Source organism: Platalea leucorodia (genome assembly GCF_965183815.1).
Source record: "Platalea leucorodia genome assembly, chromosome: 1".
In the NCBI taxonomy this organism is placed as follows: domain Eukaryota; kingdom Metazoa; phylum Chordata; class Aves; order Pelecaniformes; family Threskiornithidae; genus Platalea; species Platalea leucorodia.
Genome location: NC_138823.1, coordinates 97,199,298 through 97,215,698, shown reverse-complemented (window position 1 = coordinate 97,215,698; position 16,401 = coordinate 97,199,298). Strand labels below are relative to the sequence as shown.

The following is a 16,401-nucleotide window of genomic DNA, read 5'->3' as shown; positions in this document are numbered from 1 at the left end:
TCATATTTTCCTCACCCTATAAAATCCCTCTGACTGAGGCATGTCCCAGTTGCCTATCAGTGCCTTGTTCTTAGATTGTGCCTAAAAAAAGAGAGCTAGATGCAAAGACCCAGTTTTGCTTCTTAGTCCCCCAAACCTTTCCCAGGGCTTTGCTTGGCTTTGAGTCCTTTCCTCCCACCTGGTCTTAACTGCTGTCACCTGCCAGTAATTTCCCACCTTGCTCTCACTTGTTCTGCCATCACTGGATGCTGCCCTGACAGAGAGCAAACCTTGCCAGTGCAAAAGTATTGAAGAATATTTGAAAGGTGCCTAACTGGTCCCTAAACAAATTGTTGGCCCATGAGGAAGCAGGAATATTTGTTTCTACCAGCTGCTTCATTAGAGACAGGCTGAGGTGGTAGCCAAGGACTATATGGTAGTGATGGACTTGGATGGGGACTGCTCGGTAGCCTGGAAATACCATGCCCATCAGTGGAGACACACAATGACATTACAGACAGACATGTTGGTCTAAGATACTAGCAGTTTACTCTGTTTGCTGTTATCTCTGTACCTGAACCATGCTAATAATATGAGTGACTCAAGCCCATTTCAGTGCAAAGTCAGGCAAGATGGCCTAACTCACTCCCCTAGAAGAGGGCATGAGCAGGGGACATTTTGTGTATAGAAGGTGATTTACAGCTCCAGTTACTTGTTACTGTTCTTCAGCTAATGGACCAAGCGGGAGCCCCCAGTTTGCTTCAGCACAATGTCAGCTGTCGCAGCTGAAATCAGATGCGCCCCCGAAGCAGACGGGGAGCATTGGCAGAGTGCATGAATGTGGCTCAGCTGCAGGGGAGCAGCAGATTTGAGCTGGGGTGTGGTACCAAGCAGATGGAAAATGTTATTTCCCTAAACCATCCCACAAGATCTGCAGCAGTACATTTGCCTGTGCCCCTCTGTCCTCCTTTTTTCTTCCTCCCCTCCACTCCCTGAAAAAAGTTTTGGGCTGAATTTCCCATCCCATTGACCCTTCAGTAGATGTTCATACCCATGGAGAGAAGGCGTAAGATACCACTTTTCCAGTACATTTGCTTGCCGCATCACACTGGGAGTGAAATAAGAAAGAGTCCATGAAGTGTGGAGCGTTAGACTTGAGATCCTATCATCTGGTGCTCATCCTTTCTTTGCGATGTTTCTACATCCGAACTTCATGTCTCATCTAGGCTGAAGGATATGTATCTTGCTTCTTGTATATGGGAAAATAAAGCAGATGGTCTCAGTCTGTGGGACAGGTGTCCACATCAGAAAACTGTCACCGTACTTGACACCTTCCCAGCCATACTGGCCAAGATCCTCCAGAATAGAAAAAACATACCTTGCCATTTTGCATACATTTACATTCATTTACATGCATTCGGGCACCTACTGAGCAGAAGCACATGCCGTCCCATTTTTAAAGTTGCACTATAGCAAAACCTCAGAAAGACTGGTGTGAAGATAACTTGTTAAGTGCTGACTGCCTGGTGCCTTTGATATGCAAATCACTAATAAAAAGGGCCCTTCCATGCCGTGGTCTTGTTCTGTTCCTGCCTCTTGTCGCAGGGATGAGTCTCAACAAGGAGGAGCAGAGGAAGCAGCTCATGACAGCACTGCCCCTCCCCAGAAAGTCTGCAAAGGCTATTGAAAACCCTTTTCTGCTAGCTATCCTAGGAAAAGACCGGTGACATTGTCAGAGTCCAAAAACCATATTCCCTTTTTTTTTTTTTTTTTTTTTCTGGGAAGGGGTTTTCTCCTCCAACCACAAAAGGATCTACATCTTTATTTTTCCTAAGTGAGGCAGAAATATTTCATTGGAATTGCGATGGCTGGAATGCCTGGGGAATCTGGATGCGGGTAATCTGAATTAGGGGAGAAGTCAATGAAACACAGGATAATGAAGTGCCTTAGTGCAAGGGCTGTTTCCCAACATGTATGCACATTGCTGTCTGAGTTCATAGGAAATCATCCCACATGGAGCCTTACGTCTGGTATCAGGGGGGAAAAAAATGCAAGAGAAAAAACAAAACAAACCAAAACACAGCAGATTGCTCAATGCTGCCTGTAGGCCAGTTAGAAGAGAAAAAAAAAAAAAAAAAAGAGATCGCTTAATGGAGTCTGCTTGGCCAAAGCCCAGCCCTGCCCGTGGGGACAGCCTCCGCAGGGGCGAGAAGAGCACCCCATCTCCCCATCCTGCGTGGGGAAGGTGCGGGCGTGGGCTGGGGCACGGTACACGCTCCCGGCCAAGGCCCCCACAAAACACTCAAGTGGCAATTACTGCTGACAGCACTGCAATTACAGAGCCTCTGGCTCCACTAGGAAATGCCATGTGTATTTTCCAGTGCTAATTAGGGCTCCTTGGTGAGGCAGGAGGGGAGGGAAAAATGAGCATTTCCATGGGAACTTTTTTGATCACTTCATTTTAGGATGAGTATCAGTTCTTCTCTTCCGTACCCCAGCCCCGACGGCGTGATAAAGTCGTGCCAGGGAAGAGGGGCTGTCGGAAGGTGAATGGCAGCAAGCAAGGAAGCCGGTAGGCGAGACGCCCTGCTCAGAGCTTAGAGTTTGTCACCCAAGACCTTTGCCCTGTGTCTCCATCCCTGCCAGAGCTTCAAAGTGAGTCGGGGTTTGGCCGACCTGCCATGCATGGTTGTGACAGATCCCAGCTGTGTGGAGCAGTGTAAAGGCGGCAGAGCCTTTTCCCATAAAAAAAAGTCAACGCTCGCAGTGATTTTCAACCCCAAGGACCTTTGCCTACGAATCCTCTCAGCTTCCTTGCCACCTCTGTAGCCTATCAACAAATCAACTCGGTTTTTCTTTCACAGACCATTTTGTTTCCCACTTCTTCCTTTGGCACAAGGGAAAAACAGTCACAGAGTGCTTCCCAAGCTGAGCTGGAGACATGGCTGCACCCATAGCTATGAGTGAGGAAAATGCCACTTGTTTTCACTTGCTACCCAAAGCACGACAGCCTGTTACACAAAATCAGCAGCAACGCTCCCCCCACTTTTACAAAAAAAAAACCAAAACCCAAAAACTTATGTAACTCCACAACTAATCTGTGCTAATCTTGAGCAAGGCATTTAAATCCGGGGAATAAGCCTATTCTTCTCGCCCCCTCCAGCCTATCTGTACAGTGAAAAGAGACACAAATAGAAGCAAAGTTCACAGCCTTGTGAATATTCCTTTCGACGAGAGCGAAGTGGCAACGTGTCCTGAGTCTGCTCCGAAGTAAACTCTCCTGCCCTGCCATTTCCCATGCACAGCGACCGAGGGCCTTAAGAGAAAAGCTGCTTTTGGACCGATTATCACTTACTCTTAGCTAAAGCATGGAAATCTCCACTCTCGCAACGTACCATTGCCTTGCTTTTGTCTGGTATTTTTTTGTCGCCTATTCAATCTTGCACATAAGAACAGAAGAGCGGCCATCTGAAGTGTTCCTTTACGGTGGGCAGTGGAAATATTTGACAGTCCTCAATCTGGTAAGCAAATCATGTTGTACAGTGATACCAATATGTCTATTTGTTTGTCTGCCATCTGTGCCTCAAGACATATGCAGCTGGTGTATTTGCTGCTGTTAAACTGCTTCCTTTAACGGTTTATACCCCAAAGGAAACTAAGTAGGGATCCATGCTTGTGCTGTGAAATGTATTCACAGGTTTTATGCAAAAAGAATATTGGCTGGTGAGCTGCTTGGCTTTCAGAAAGTACTTTGCAGCTAGCTGCCTCCTTGTAAAAGAGACAAGCTATCAGTGAGGAGAGGGACAGAAAGGTAGGGTATGTCCAGCCAGGACACGTGCAAGTTTGATGCATCTTATCTAACCCTTAATTCAATATACATTATAATGCTGCTTGGAGTTTTACTTCAACTTTTTAATAGGCTTTTATGTCCTGTAAATTACAGAAAAGGTAAAACAAAGCATAGCATGGTGCTAATTTAGGCATTCAGATTACATGCTTAGTTTGACAACCAGTTGAGAGCATGAGGGAAAGAAATTCCAGCCTGCCGAGAGAGGTGCTCATGACATTATCAGATGTGTTTTAACAGTGTTATCAACTGCCTGCTGCATTTCCTAAAAGCGCACAGAAAAACGTCGACCGTAATGTGTTCTGGTTCTCCTAATATGCTAATGTTTCACAAGATAGAAATCAAAATGAAAGCATGTGAGATACCCTGGGGAAGAAGGCTTGTTCACAGTCCAAGTGCTTTATCAGTCACTCGTGGCAGTGGGGTGGAAAGACCGGGCCTGTGGAGAGGTTTCCTACAAGGGACAAATTTCAGGGACACTTGCAAATCTGAAGGATGACCACAAGGACCTCTGTTAGCTTTTCATCCATTCTGTGTGACCATCAGAGTTAAATATCAGTGGGAGGTCTGGCCTGGGGTATGTTTGTCTCTACGTTTGCTCTTCAGAAGGAGACACCCCATGGTGGAGTTTAATGGAAGCCTAAAGGCTCCCCAGCTCCAAGGGGGGGCCTTTGGAGACCCCCAGGGGTTTGGGAAATTTGGGTCCCTTCCAACCTCAACCATCCTGTGACTCTGTGAAATATTTGCAACCAAGAGGCGGTGAACGGCACGTGAGGTGGCTACAAGAGCCCAGGCTTCAGGGAGCCACAGCGCCCTTTTCAGTGGCCAAGCTGGCTGTGGAAGGATGAGGGCAGTCAGGATGGCATATGTATGGTTTGTTACTATGTTGTCTTTGTATCAGTCCATCTAGGCTTTTTGTGATGTTTTAAAAATTATTTTTTCTGAAATGCCAGTGGTCAAACAGTCAGGATTCAACAACCTTAAGGATATTCAGTTCATCCTGCTGGGACATATGTCAGTAGATTAAAACACCACCAGTCAAGTCCCAGGCAAGGGACTGTGTGCCCAGCTCCTCTCCTTTGTTTTTTGAGGAAAGCTGGCCCCATTAAAGTATCAGCCACACTCTCAGGCAAAACAGCATCTCCACTCCCATTCCCTGGCACCATTATAATGAGATCTATCACCCAGTATATGACACAGCTCTAAAGCATGAGATCAAGGGGAGAAAGCAAGTAACCCACCTCCCAGTATTTTGGGATGCAGAAACACTCATTGAAATTATCGTCCAGCTTCCCTTAGTGATCAGCAGTGGATGATCAGGGAAAGGCTGCACAAGACAAGAGCGTGTGTAAGTGTAAAATGAACTTTCCATCGCATTACCCTCACACTGGCATACTGAATTACGCAGCCAGAAAATAAATCCAGGCCAAGGTAGCTACTATCCAGACAAAGCCTTCCCTTCATCTATCTAAAGGAAAAACATACCTGTTTTTACTTCTGCTACCTTTCCTAGCCTGTGACAATGAGTGCCACAAGGCAAGTGTGCCATGTGTGAAAGAGCAGTTCATTTTGTTGGTGTAAACCTGCTTCCTGACAACTGAATTGGATTCTGCTTCTGTGTTATAATGTAATCGGCTGTCCCTGTTCACTTTTTCTTTGCCACTCAGTAGAGACCTCTACCAAATTTTCCCCTCAATTATTCTTTTCTGCAAGCTGGAAGTCCGAGCCTTTTTCATAGAATCATAGAATCGTTAAGGTTGGAAAAGATCATCAAGTCCAACCATTAACCTAGCACTGCCAAGTCCACCACTAAACCATGTGCTCAAGCACCATTTCTACCCGTCTTTCAAATACCTCCAGGGATGGAGACTCAACCACTTCCCTGGGCAGCCTGTGCCAGTGCCTGACCACCCTTTCGGTGAAGAAGTTTTTCCTAATATCCAACCTAAACCTCCCCTGGCGCAGATTGAGGCCATTTCCTCTCGTCCTATCGCTTGTTACTTGGGAGAAGAGACCGACCCCCACCTCACTACAACCTCCTTTCAGGTCGTTGTAGAGAGCAATAAGGTCTCCCCTCAGCCTCCTCTTCTCCAGGCTAAACAACCCCAGCTCCCTCAGCCGCTCCCCATAAGACTTGTGCTCCAGACCCTTCACCAGCTTCGTTGCCCTCCTCTGGACACGCTCCAGCACCTCGATGTCCTTCTTGTAGTGAGGGGCCCAAAACTGAACACAGTACTCGCGGTGCGGCCTCACCAGTGCCCAGTACAGGGGCACTGTCACCTCCCTGGTCCTGCTGGCCACACTATGCCTGATACAAGCCAGGATGCCATTGGCCCTCTTGGCCACCTGAGCACACTGCTGGCTCATGTTCAGGCGGCTGTCGACAAACACCCCCAGGTCCTTTTCTGCTGGGCAGCTCTCCAGCCACTCCTCCCCCAGCCTGTAGCATTGCATGGGGTTGTTGTGACCCAAGTGCAGGACCCGGCACTGAGCCTTGTTGAACCTCATACAGTTGGCCCCGGCCCATCGATCCAGCCTGTCCAGGTCCCTCTGCAGGGCCTTCCTACCCTCCAGCAGATCGACACTTCCACCCAGCTTGGTGTCATCTGCAAACTTACTGGGGGTGCACTCAATCCCCTCATCCAGATCATCAGTGAAGATATTAAACAGAACTTGCCCCAACACTGAGCCCTGGGGAGCACCACTCGTGACTGGCCGCCAACTGGATTTGACTGCATTCACCACCACTCTCTGGGCTCGGCTGTCCAGCCAGTTTTTAACCCATTGCAGAGTGCACTTATCCAAGCTGGGTGCAGCCAGCTTCTCCAGGAGAACGCTGGGGGAGACAGTTTTCATCTCTCTTCACAAAGGGCTGCTTCTTTCATTAAAGCATCCTTGTCGCCCTTTGCAGTAGTGTTTCTAGTTTCAGGAAGGGGTAGGTAGGGCAGGATGCAGCGGTCAAGCTATGAGCACAGCATGGATTTATACAGTGACCTAAAGGTGGTTTTTTGTCTGTTGTTTATTTCTTCTTAACAATTCTTAACTCTCTATTTGTCTTTTTTGATTGCTGGTGAGCAAGGAGCTGGCAATTTGAGAGAGCTATCCACAGCGAGTCCAGCATTTCTTCCCTGGATGGTGATAGTTAGTTTAGAACCCACTGTTGAAAAATATATAATTGAAGTTGCTTTTTTTCTGAAATGCATTACATCATTGCATTTACCAACACTGATTTTTGCCTGCTATTTGGTTGCTCAGGCACTCAGTAACCTGAGATTCTTTGGCAATTTTGCAGTCAGGCTTCACTTTGATAGAGAAAAAAAAAAAAAAAAGATTTACAAAGCTTTACCATCTCAGTGTTTGCTCCCTTCCCCAGCTCATTTATGGATCTGCTGAACAGCTCAGGTCTCATTAAATCTCTGTGAGCGGGGGCCCTTGCTCCACTTCTCCAGTCCTTTGTCTCCCATCTTTTAACCACTTATTGAACTGATCCTGATGCTAAAATGGAGCTGTCAGCCAACAGGGAGATGGTTTGGGCTGAAGATGTTGCCTGTCTCTCACACAGAAAATGTGGCAATGGGGCAGCGTGTGCAAAATTACTCCTTCATGGCCGGTAGTCCTTCTGGAGAGATATGTTTTTTTGCAAGAAAGGATTGCCAGAAATGGAAGGGGGCACAGGGAGAGAAATGCCCTCATCCCCTGTTCTCCCATTGATCTGGACAGCGTTTGTTGGTATCTCCAGGTGGCAAAAGTTTCCTGAGCTGCTGTATAAGAGAGAAAAAAGGTGAGAAGACAATATGGCCCAGGGGGCCGTGGAGCTCCCTGTGGGGCTCCACAGGACCTAGAAGAGTTGTCCCATGGTTTGGCATTAAACCACTCCCTGTTGCTGCTGAGGGACATCAAGGAATGAGAGGTGGCTGTCAACCACAGACGTCCATCAGGTGCACACCCGAGGTGCTACATTTCTGCACCTTTGGGAGTAGTCCAGGAAATACCTCGGGATGCCGGGAGGTACGGTCCTGGGGAAGAAGAGCAGGCAAAAAGCTTCCCACTGGGCTGTGCTGGTTCCGTGGAGCTGCCGCACTGGGCAGGGCTGGGCAGTGCCTTGGAGGCTTCCCCAGAGCCAGGCATGCAGAGCTCTTGTCCAGCTCTTCTGCTGGTCTCCTGCCAGGCTGTGATTGCCTGGTTTCTGGCACCAGCTGGCTGAATCGCTTGGAAATTTTCCCCCCAAAATTCCTCTTAGCTCTTTGGAATTGCATTTTAAAATTTCCTTCTGTGGAAAGCTGCTGTGGCCGGCTCGCTCTGATCCGAAATGGAAATACTGGGAAACGTGACATTTTCCAGGGATGGAAATGCAGCTTGACTCCTAGCTCTGCTAGAGGGATGCTGGAAGAATTTCTTCTAGATATGACCCTCTTTTAGCACCTCATTCAATTCCTCGCTAATCATGTGGCTCTCCCAGGAGAGCTACGGCTCTGACGTTACTTCAGATTCATTTATCTAGTTAATGATCGTAGCAATCAAGATTCAGAAAGGAAATATTTTTGTAGGGGAAAAAAAAAAGATAAGTGGATTTTGTATGAAAGGAGTTCATTGACCGATTATTGACCGAGCAGAAATGACAGATAAAAACAGTTTTGTATTCATTTCTCTGTGGCACAAAACAGTACAAGCTGAATCATTCATTGCCTGAAATATCCGAGCTCATAAAAATCTGCTCACTGCTGTAAATCTATTAGTAAATCATTGCATAATGAGCACACTGCACCTTTAAAAACTATTAATTGCATTCCTATCCCATTTTACTCCTTATGCTTTTGTCCCTCATAATTGAAATACTTTCCAATTCTCCTGAAACCTGTTTTTTATTTATTTCAAAATAGACCCAGTATTTAGTATACATATTTTCCAAGTCACTATCATTTGAATGGATGTGTGTCTACACTAAATGTTGACTGTTATGTCTAATAGCCTACTCAGAATATTGGATTTATCCCCCCTTAAGGGCAGAGCTTGGAGCCCGATTTATTTGCACTAGTTGGAGATTTCAATCTACACATATGGCTAGATCTTATACGCGAAAGTAAATCATGTCAGGTCAGTTAAACAGAAACACCCCTTTGATCACTGCAGCAGATAAAAATTAAGGTTTGTCTTTGTCACTGTGACTCTCAGTTTGGAAAATCGATCTGGCCAAATTAAGCATTTCTACAGCACCTAGCGCCATGGAGCTCTGCGGGGTCTCGAGAGGGAAGCAGCATCTCTCCAACAGGGATAATCATATCCATATTCTCATCTTTGGGTTAATCATTAGCTTTCTGAATGCTTCCAGTCTTCCTTCTGTTCGTGTGGGAATACTTTAGGGGATTCTCTTTATTTACAGCCAGCAGATTTATATTCCATGAGCAGCTACAATGGATTTGTGAGAGCCAGCACTGCTGTTTGGGAAATTCACGGGACATCTGGAATAATTTGATGTTTTCATGTCCCTTTTTTTTTTCTGATGTCAACATTTTCCCATTAGTGAAGGGCTGTGAGATTAGGATGCACCTTTCTTACAGGAATAAGCCTGGAAGAGCACAAGTTTGGAGCTCTGACTCGAGTCTACTGGCAGTGCACCCTGCCAGACTGAGCGTTACGAGGGATGGTTCTAGCGAGGTTCAGTTTTCTGGCTTGAAAATTACTTATATATTCTACCATTACTCCTGGAAATACAGGGTGATCAGAAACTGACTGAAACCCTTTTGAACCCACAGTGACAGACAAGGGTAGAGCTATGAGCAAGCACAAAAGCAAGCTCCTGAGACTGAGTGCAGACTTCTTCAGGAGTTGTTCTTCTCCATGTTCAGCCAGAGAAAAGGGTCAGGTTACAGATTCAGATAAGCATTTTCCATACAGTAGATAACATTGTCCTCCCCTGCACAGGACAGAATATTTACCAGGCTGAGAATGTGGCCTTTGTGGGACTGTTTCTTTTCAGAAATGTTTGGTTTAGTGAATTTTGAAGTGGGGGGGGGAGGAGGAGCCTATCCCTGTCCTATGATTAATGTAAGGCTGACCATGAACAAGATAATAATAGCCCCATCCTCTGGGAACCAGGCCTCTCCCTAATTGCTTTATTGGCAATTAGTCACCATGTGTCACCAGACTGTCACCACCCTCATGTAAATTTTTCATGCTTTTTACAGAAAGTTACTGCTGACTCTACGGGGTGTAACAAGAGCTTCTCTTTATTACCAGGCTTTTCTTAGCTCTTCAAGGACTTGGGTTTGGTGTCCTGGTGAGGCCAAGGACTGGAGCAGCCGTTTGGGTTGAACATGTGCTTGGGTCTAAGTACGCTGCGCCCCAGTACGGACTTTTCTGAACTAGACCCATGACTTGGAGGGCTGAATCCCTACTGGCTGAAATTGTGCCTGCAGTTAGAGAGGCTAATTGTGATAATGGGGAGAGAGAGAGAGAAAACCACATTTAGAAGAGCTGGTTTGGGTGCCTCAGAATTGAACAAAACCATATGTGGGTTCTGATGAAGCTGCTTGGGTTTTTTTATGTAAAAATGTGGCTGTTCACCCCATGCTCTTGAAAGGAAACACGGAGCTTTGCAGCTGAGCCGGGTGGTGCATGACCTCCAATACCTCGTCCTGGGTGACCCCGGGCCAGTCACGCAGCCTGCGTCAGCACCTCCCTACCTCCACTGCTGTGGGTCTGCACAGGGAGGGGGGACACTCCACCAGTGGCACCTGGCTGCAGTCTACTGGGGTGACCATCTGGACTGTGGAAAGGATAGGGAAGGAAGGATGTATCTTTTCCCTTAGCTGGAAGGCCACAAAATGGATGGGGATGGTTGTGGATAACGGGAAGGATGCTTTGGTCATGCAAACTATGGTCATTTTGCTCCCCAGGAAGACTCATTCTCTGCAAACTAAAGCTTGCAGAAACCCATGTTTGACAACAGGCATGGTGAAATCATAGTCCCCTCCTTCCCTCAGATATTTTGATAATAAAGGAATTTCTGATGGAAAAGCATTGCACTAATTCTGTCCCCTCCCAAGCACCGCCCTTCTCAGCTCCTTCAGAAACTGATGAAGTAACTAGCCACAACTTCAGACACTTCGCTCTAAATAAATATCTGATTAAGAATAAGATCATGGCAAAAGAGATCTCATCCCGAAAGCTGCAACACAGCCTCTTTCCATTTAAGCATCGCTAGCTGGTCCAGCGTTTGCAGTAGGCTGCATTTCCCGTATTGCGTCACTCTGGGACAACCTAGCCTTAAAAAGAAGAGGCCGCCCCGTGAGTTTACAGAACTAAACTGGACTCAGTGCTGAATGCAAAGTAGCGGGAGAAGTATTTTTCTGCAAGGCTTTGCCTTTGTGCGCCTGACAAATCTGGTTCAGCTTGATCTGCTGTGTAGCATTAGGAGAGAAAATGTAGTAACAAGAAAAGCAATATTGGCTTAAACCACAGTATCGTGACAATTTCATACAGAATTTGCGGAATACTGTTTTGTCACTGTGCACTTCCCTAATTCTTTACCAAATCCTCCTAGCACCCTCCCCAAACAACCCCACCCTCATTACTTGTAAATGATTTAAACAAAGAAAAAAACCAAACCAAAACACACACACACCCCCCAACTCCAAAATTCATTAGTTATAAACAGTTTTAACTTACGCAGCTTTAGTTAGTGAAGCCTGGATCGCTGCTTCCATGCACTTGAAATCCTTTCCTGAATCCCTCTGAGTTCAGCAAAAGAGGTTCTGGTTTTGATAACTTCTGCACCTAATTCTCGTGTTAGAGCATTTTGAGCTACTTGGCACTGAGATCAACTGCACCGTGAGTCTGCGGAAAGCAGGCCCTGTGTTGGCTAAATGGCGGGAGAAGCTATCTTGCAATTGCTTTACAGGAAACATTTCCTGGCATATTTTGTTCTCTCCTGCTCCTGCTCAGATACATTGAACGTAACAATTAACATAGGAAGTGTGAAGCAGCTGGCTTTCAACATGTCCTTCCACCTCCCCCGTCTGAATCGCATCACACATCTCTGTTTAGTCTATTAAATATACTGATAAATATACTGAGATACTGTTAAAGTTATTTCCTGAACAACTTTATTTAATCAGTTTCAGTTAGTAAAAAAGATTTAGCCAACAGCTATTTCCCTCATGCAGGCTTGCAGCTCACGAACAAAACAGCTCCCTGAAGAGCAAGAACAGAGTTCATTGAGGAACGTGCTAATGAAAGCTGGATTATTTTCCCTCATTAGGTGTAATTACTTTAGGTTTTGCAGGCTGTCTTCTATGGGGTGTCCTTCCTGGCTGATGTGTTGAGACTAATTAAGAAACTGCGATGTGCTAAGTGTGTAATTTCCAGCAGAGACCTTCTTTTCAGTGTCCTGGCTTTCCCACTGTCCACAGTAAGTAACCTCTGTATGTAAAAATAATGTTTGCATAAATGATTAGGGGTGTATAGCATAACATGCACATGTATAAAATAGATAAGAACTGTAGGCTTTCTTTTACCATTTGAAAATGGATTTGGACCATTTAGAAGAAGAAACAGTGCTGAGCCTCTCATGGTTGAATGCAAAGCACAAACTTTAGGGTTGCTGTCCCCAAGCGAACAGAGATTGACCCTAAAGGGTGAATGAGGTGTAACCTCTCCATTAATGTCACAGTCCAAATAGCTGTAGATTTATTGACTTACTTAGGGCATTTCTCTAAAGGGCAGTACAGGCCAGAAGGACATGAGAGGGTACCTAAGAGGCAGCAAAATCTCACATCTCCTTCTCTGACTCTGGTGTGGCTTTCAATAAGCACTGGAGAGAAACAGATTCACAGGATAAGAATTATAGTCATAGCCTACGTCGGATTCACCACAGATCACCTACTCCCTCACAGACAGTGCTGTTTATTGAAATGCCATTTATCTGGTGCTGTGGGTTGAATGGGAACTGATGGGTTACTTATACGGGTAGGTACCGCTTTGTGTGAGTGAAGCCTGCAGCCACCTCTGAATCTCAAAGGGCTGAGCAGCACTGCTTAAATCTGGTCCCCAAGCAGCTCAGCCAGCTGGCTCACTAAAAAAGTCCTGCCAGGGATGGAGACAGAGAGACTGGCTAATTTATCTTCCCTGCACAGCAGTATTCATGATGCTGCTGTCATATCCCCCCAGGCATCCTCACCGTGCCCGCAGGACAGCGGCACAGGGTAGCCTCATTCTTCCAGCATCTCACACCCCTCATTTCCAACCCCAAGCACAAAGTGTGCTCAAATACAAAGCCAGGCCAAAAAAGTGCAAATCAGCTTCCAGGTATCAATATCCGATACCAGGGTTCATTTCCTCCGGTTAAGTTCTCTTGCTGTAAATCCTCCTCTGCTGGGGAAAAAAATGGGCACCTGCAGTGCAGCTTGCACCTGCAGTTTAGGAATTAGGCTTATGAATTGTGAAGATAAGGGTAAGTTTTATGTGAATTGTCTTACCAAGATCTGTTTTTACTTTATTACCGATCAGAACAAATGCTGTGGCTTGACAGCCAATCCCTCAAGGAGAACTTCTGGACCATCAAAAGATCCTGTCTGGGGGGGGGGAGCAGAAAAAAAGAATTTTAAGGCTAATCTAGTATTCCACAGAAAATGTCAGTGTTGGCAGTTTATAAAGGAGGTTTTTCTCACAGTGTCAACACAGAACACTGCACCTCAGAGTAAATTCCTTTCTGTATGTTGTAACATGTGAGATAAGTGAGTTTATCTGGCAATATCACCATTTTTCATGTAGGAGATGTTTTGCCTTCTCAGAAATGAAAGCACTAGGCAAATTCTATCAATTATGTTTGTCTTTCATTTTGAAATTTCTTTCATTTTGTATTTTGGTTCCAGTTTGTGTCTATAGCCTTTTGGACACTGCATACCTACAATCGAGAGCTGGTTTACCCCAAAAGCCTTGATGGAATCATCCCACTCTGGTTAAATCACGCAATGGTGAGTAAGAAACACCCCTGCCTCTTGCAGCAAAGAGAGGCTTTGCAACGCGTGTCACACCGTTGCATTGTGTCGCTTTCCAGAAGAGTTTCACGGCTTCTTCTTTCTCACCTCCTCCTTCCTACTTACCTGAATCTGATGTTGAGCTATGCACACCAAACAAACAGATGCATGTGCCTGAAGTCACCTCAAGGAGCCTTTTAGCACACAAGGAATATCAGTGAATTGGCCAGACCTCTGAAGTCAATGAAATGATGCATAGTCATAAGGGAAAAAAAAAATCTCTTCTCTGTTATTGTAGCTCAAAAAATAAATTGTTTCTGCAAACAGAAGTCTATGAAATACAAAATGGCTGGGAGCATAACAAAGCAGTTCTTAATTTTTAAAAAAGGTGAAAGAACCAAAGAACATCTGACAGCTCTACAGCTAATAAGCTAATGTGTGCACAGCTTTGAATAGCTGAATTGCAATGATTGTTTACAGATTTTCTATAAATACTTTCCAGATTTCTCCTTCGTTTGCTCTGGCTGTTTTTATGATGTGTTGAATAATCACATATTTCTCATCAGTCAAGTGTAAGGAGGCTGACAGTAACATGGAAACCGTGGGTGGATTGTAAGGTCAGGGAGGCCTCATGGGGCTAATGGGAAGGGGGAGAGAAGGGAGAGGTTCAGTGCTAGACTGAATCAGAGAAGCCAAAAAGTATGAAATAATTGCACAGAAGACTCATTTCTCCCCAGACTTCATTTCTTAAGCACAACGCTTTGCAACCCACTGCAGCAGTTCCCGATGCGTGTTGAAGGTAAATGCGGGAGGCTTCAGGGTTTCTGGCTGAGGGCGCTTGCTAAAGGTTTTGAACAGCCACTTGATTTAGACAGGCGTATTCAGATACATGTGCCTGGAATCCAAACACACACAGGCATGTCCGCATTACTGATATCTGAGTGATAAACTGCAGCTATCGTGCACTTTTAACCTTGTCACCTGCTCTCTGCCCACCAATTCATCTCCACCAGGGCCTCTACGCGGCTGTCCGAACCTCCGCACAGACGCAAACGGGACCTGTTCTCTCTCAAAACCATCGTCCACCAAACAGAAAGATTCCTTGTGTCCTCAGCATCATGCTGGTTTCAGGTCTGGGATGTGGTATGGGCGACTGGTCGAAGTTTAAAATGTTCATGGTAGTGGAGGTGCTGGGGAAGGGGAGGGCACAGGGTAGAGCTGAGAGGAGATGGGCTTTGCTGCTTGTTTTAATCCCGGCCCACAGCTGAGAATTTGCCCTTTCCATTTCCGCATTCGTTTATGACATGGGAAGGTTGAGAGGTGCTAGAACGTACATTTTTATTTCATGTGCAAGAACTCTTTGCAGGAATCCCTCAAACATACTTGTTATAACTTCTTTCTTACCCTACCTACATCTACATTTCATAACAGAGTCATTCTGACAACAACAAAAAGCTTTTCCATTTCAGAAATGCCAAAAACAGGTCTTAAAAAAGGAAAACAATCCTTCCGCAAAATTATTTTGACGAGAGAGAAACTTCACATAAAGAAAACCTCTATCACACCCTAGTATTTTATTTCTATAGCTCTTAATACACTGCAGACATCTTGTGCTTGACAGTTCCTAGGTGGGAAATTTTCCTTCCAGTCACTATTGAGTGTAAAACACCTGCCACCAGCGTAGACTGATTCCCACTGTTGACAATCCCCACGTTTTGGGACGCCTTCCAACAGGTGCCTCCGGGCTTAGCTGAGGCATTTCTTTCTTCCAACCTAAAATATCCGCTGGGAACACTAGAAAGATCCAGGGAACTACCGACACTTTAAGGGACAATCTCCAAGTGCTGATTGCCAAGCAGACGCTTTGGGTTCGTTTCCTTGCACGTTGCTATACTTTATGGCTCTGAGATTACAGACATTTCATGGCAGATTGAGGCAGCATCTAGCTGGCTTTGGTGGAAAAAGACATCGGTGTATCAGTAGTAGACGTCAGTGCCATATCATTTGCAGTGGGAGTACTTTTTTTTCATCTCGGTCTATTTTAACGTTGTAAATAGGGAAAGCATATGTTGTTATGTAACTGAAGAGCAAACCCAAAAAATAATCATGCAAAACCACTTCAGGAATACCAGGCTCCTTGAGTTCGCGGTGATGCTGCAGCACCTTCCTTGCAAAAATGAACTAGTCATTTATTTTTCTCACATTTACTGCTCTTACAGTGGGAAAGTGTCGTTGCCCACCTGGTAGCCCGGAGTTGTACAGAGCGCGTTACATTTTAGGCATGTTTTTGCACTCTGAGTACAAACATTTTCTGTTTTGGAGAAAGGACGGCTAATGCAGAAAGGAATCTTGCTAATATTTGGAGGAGGCCAAATACTCCAGACTACCTGGGTTTCTCTCTTTGCCTTTCTACTGAGTTTAACCCAAGGGCTGCACCTCAGTTTCCACTTCTGTTTGCCTGGGCTAATTATGTTTTACCATCTTTATACAAATCCTTGAGCTTCATGGATGAAATAAAAACACCCTACTTACGTGTCAAGCACAATTATTTTATTTGAACAAGATTTTTGAAGCGCAAGATGGCTGAGACAAAAGATA

The 16,401-nt window shown here is 45.5% G+C and overlaps 1 protein-coding gene across 1 annotated transcript in view; it reads left to right on the top strand.

Annotated features, from left to right (window-relative positions):
* Positions 1-3,347: 3,347 nt before the first annotated feature.
* The window catches only part of ADTRP (androgen dependent TFPI regulating protein), a gene marked incomplete at both ends in the record, with an annotated part of 33,450 nt that continues 20,396 nt past the window's right edge, over positions 3,348-16,401 (top strand). The window contains 3 exons of the mRNA XM_082322064.1: positions 3,348-3,500; positions 12,102-12,236; positions 13,699-13,800. Of these exons, the coding sequence (XP_082178190.1) occupies positions 3,348-3,500; positions 12,102-12,236; positions 13,699-13,800 (390 nt within the window). The remainder of the gene's footprint in view (positions 3,501-12,101; positions 12,237-13,698; positions 13,801-16,401) is intronic.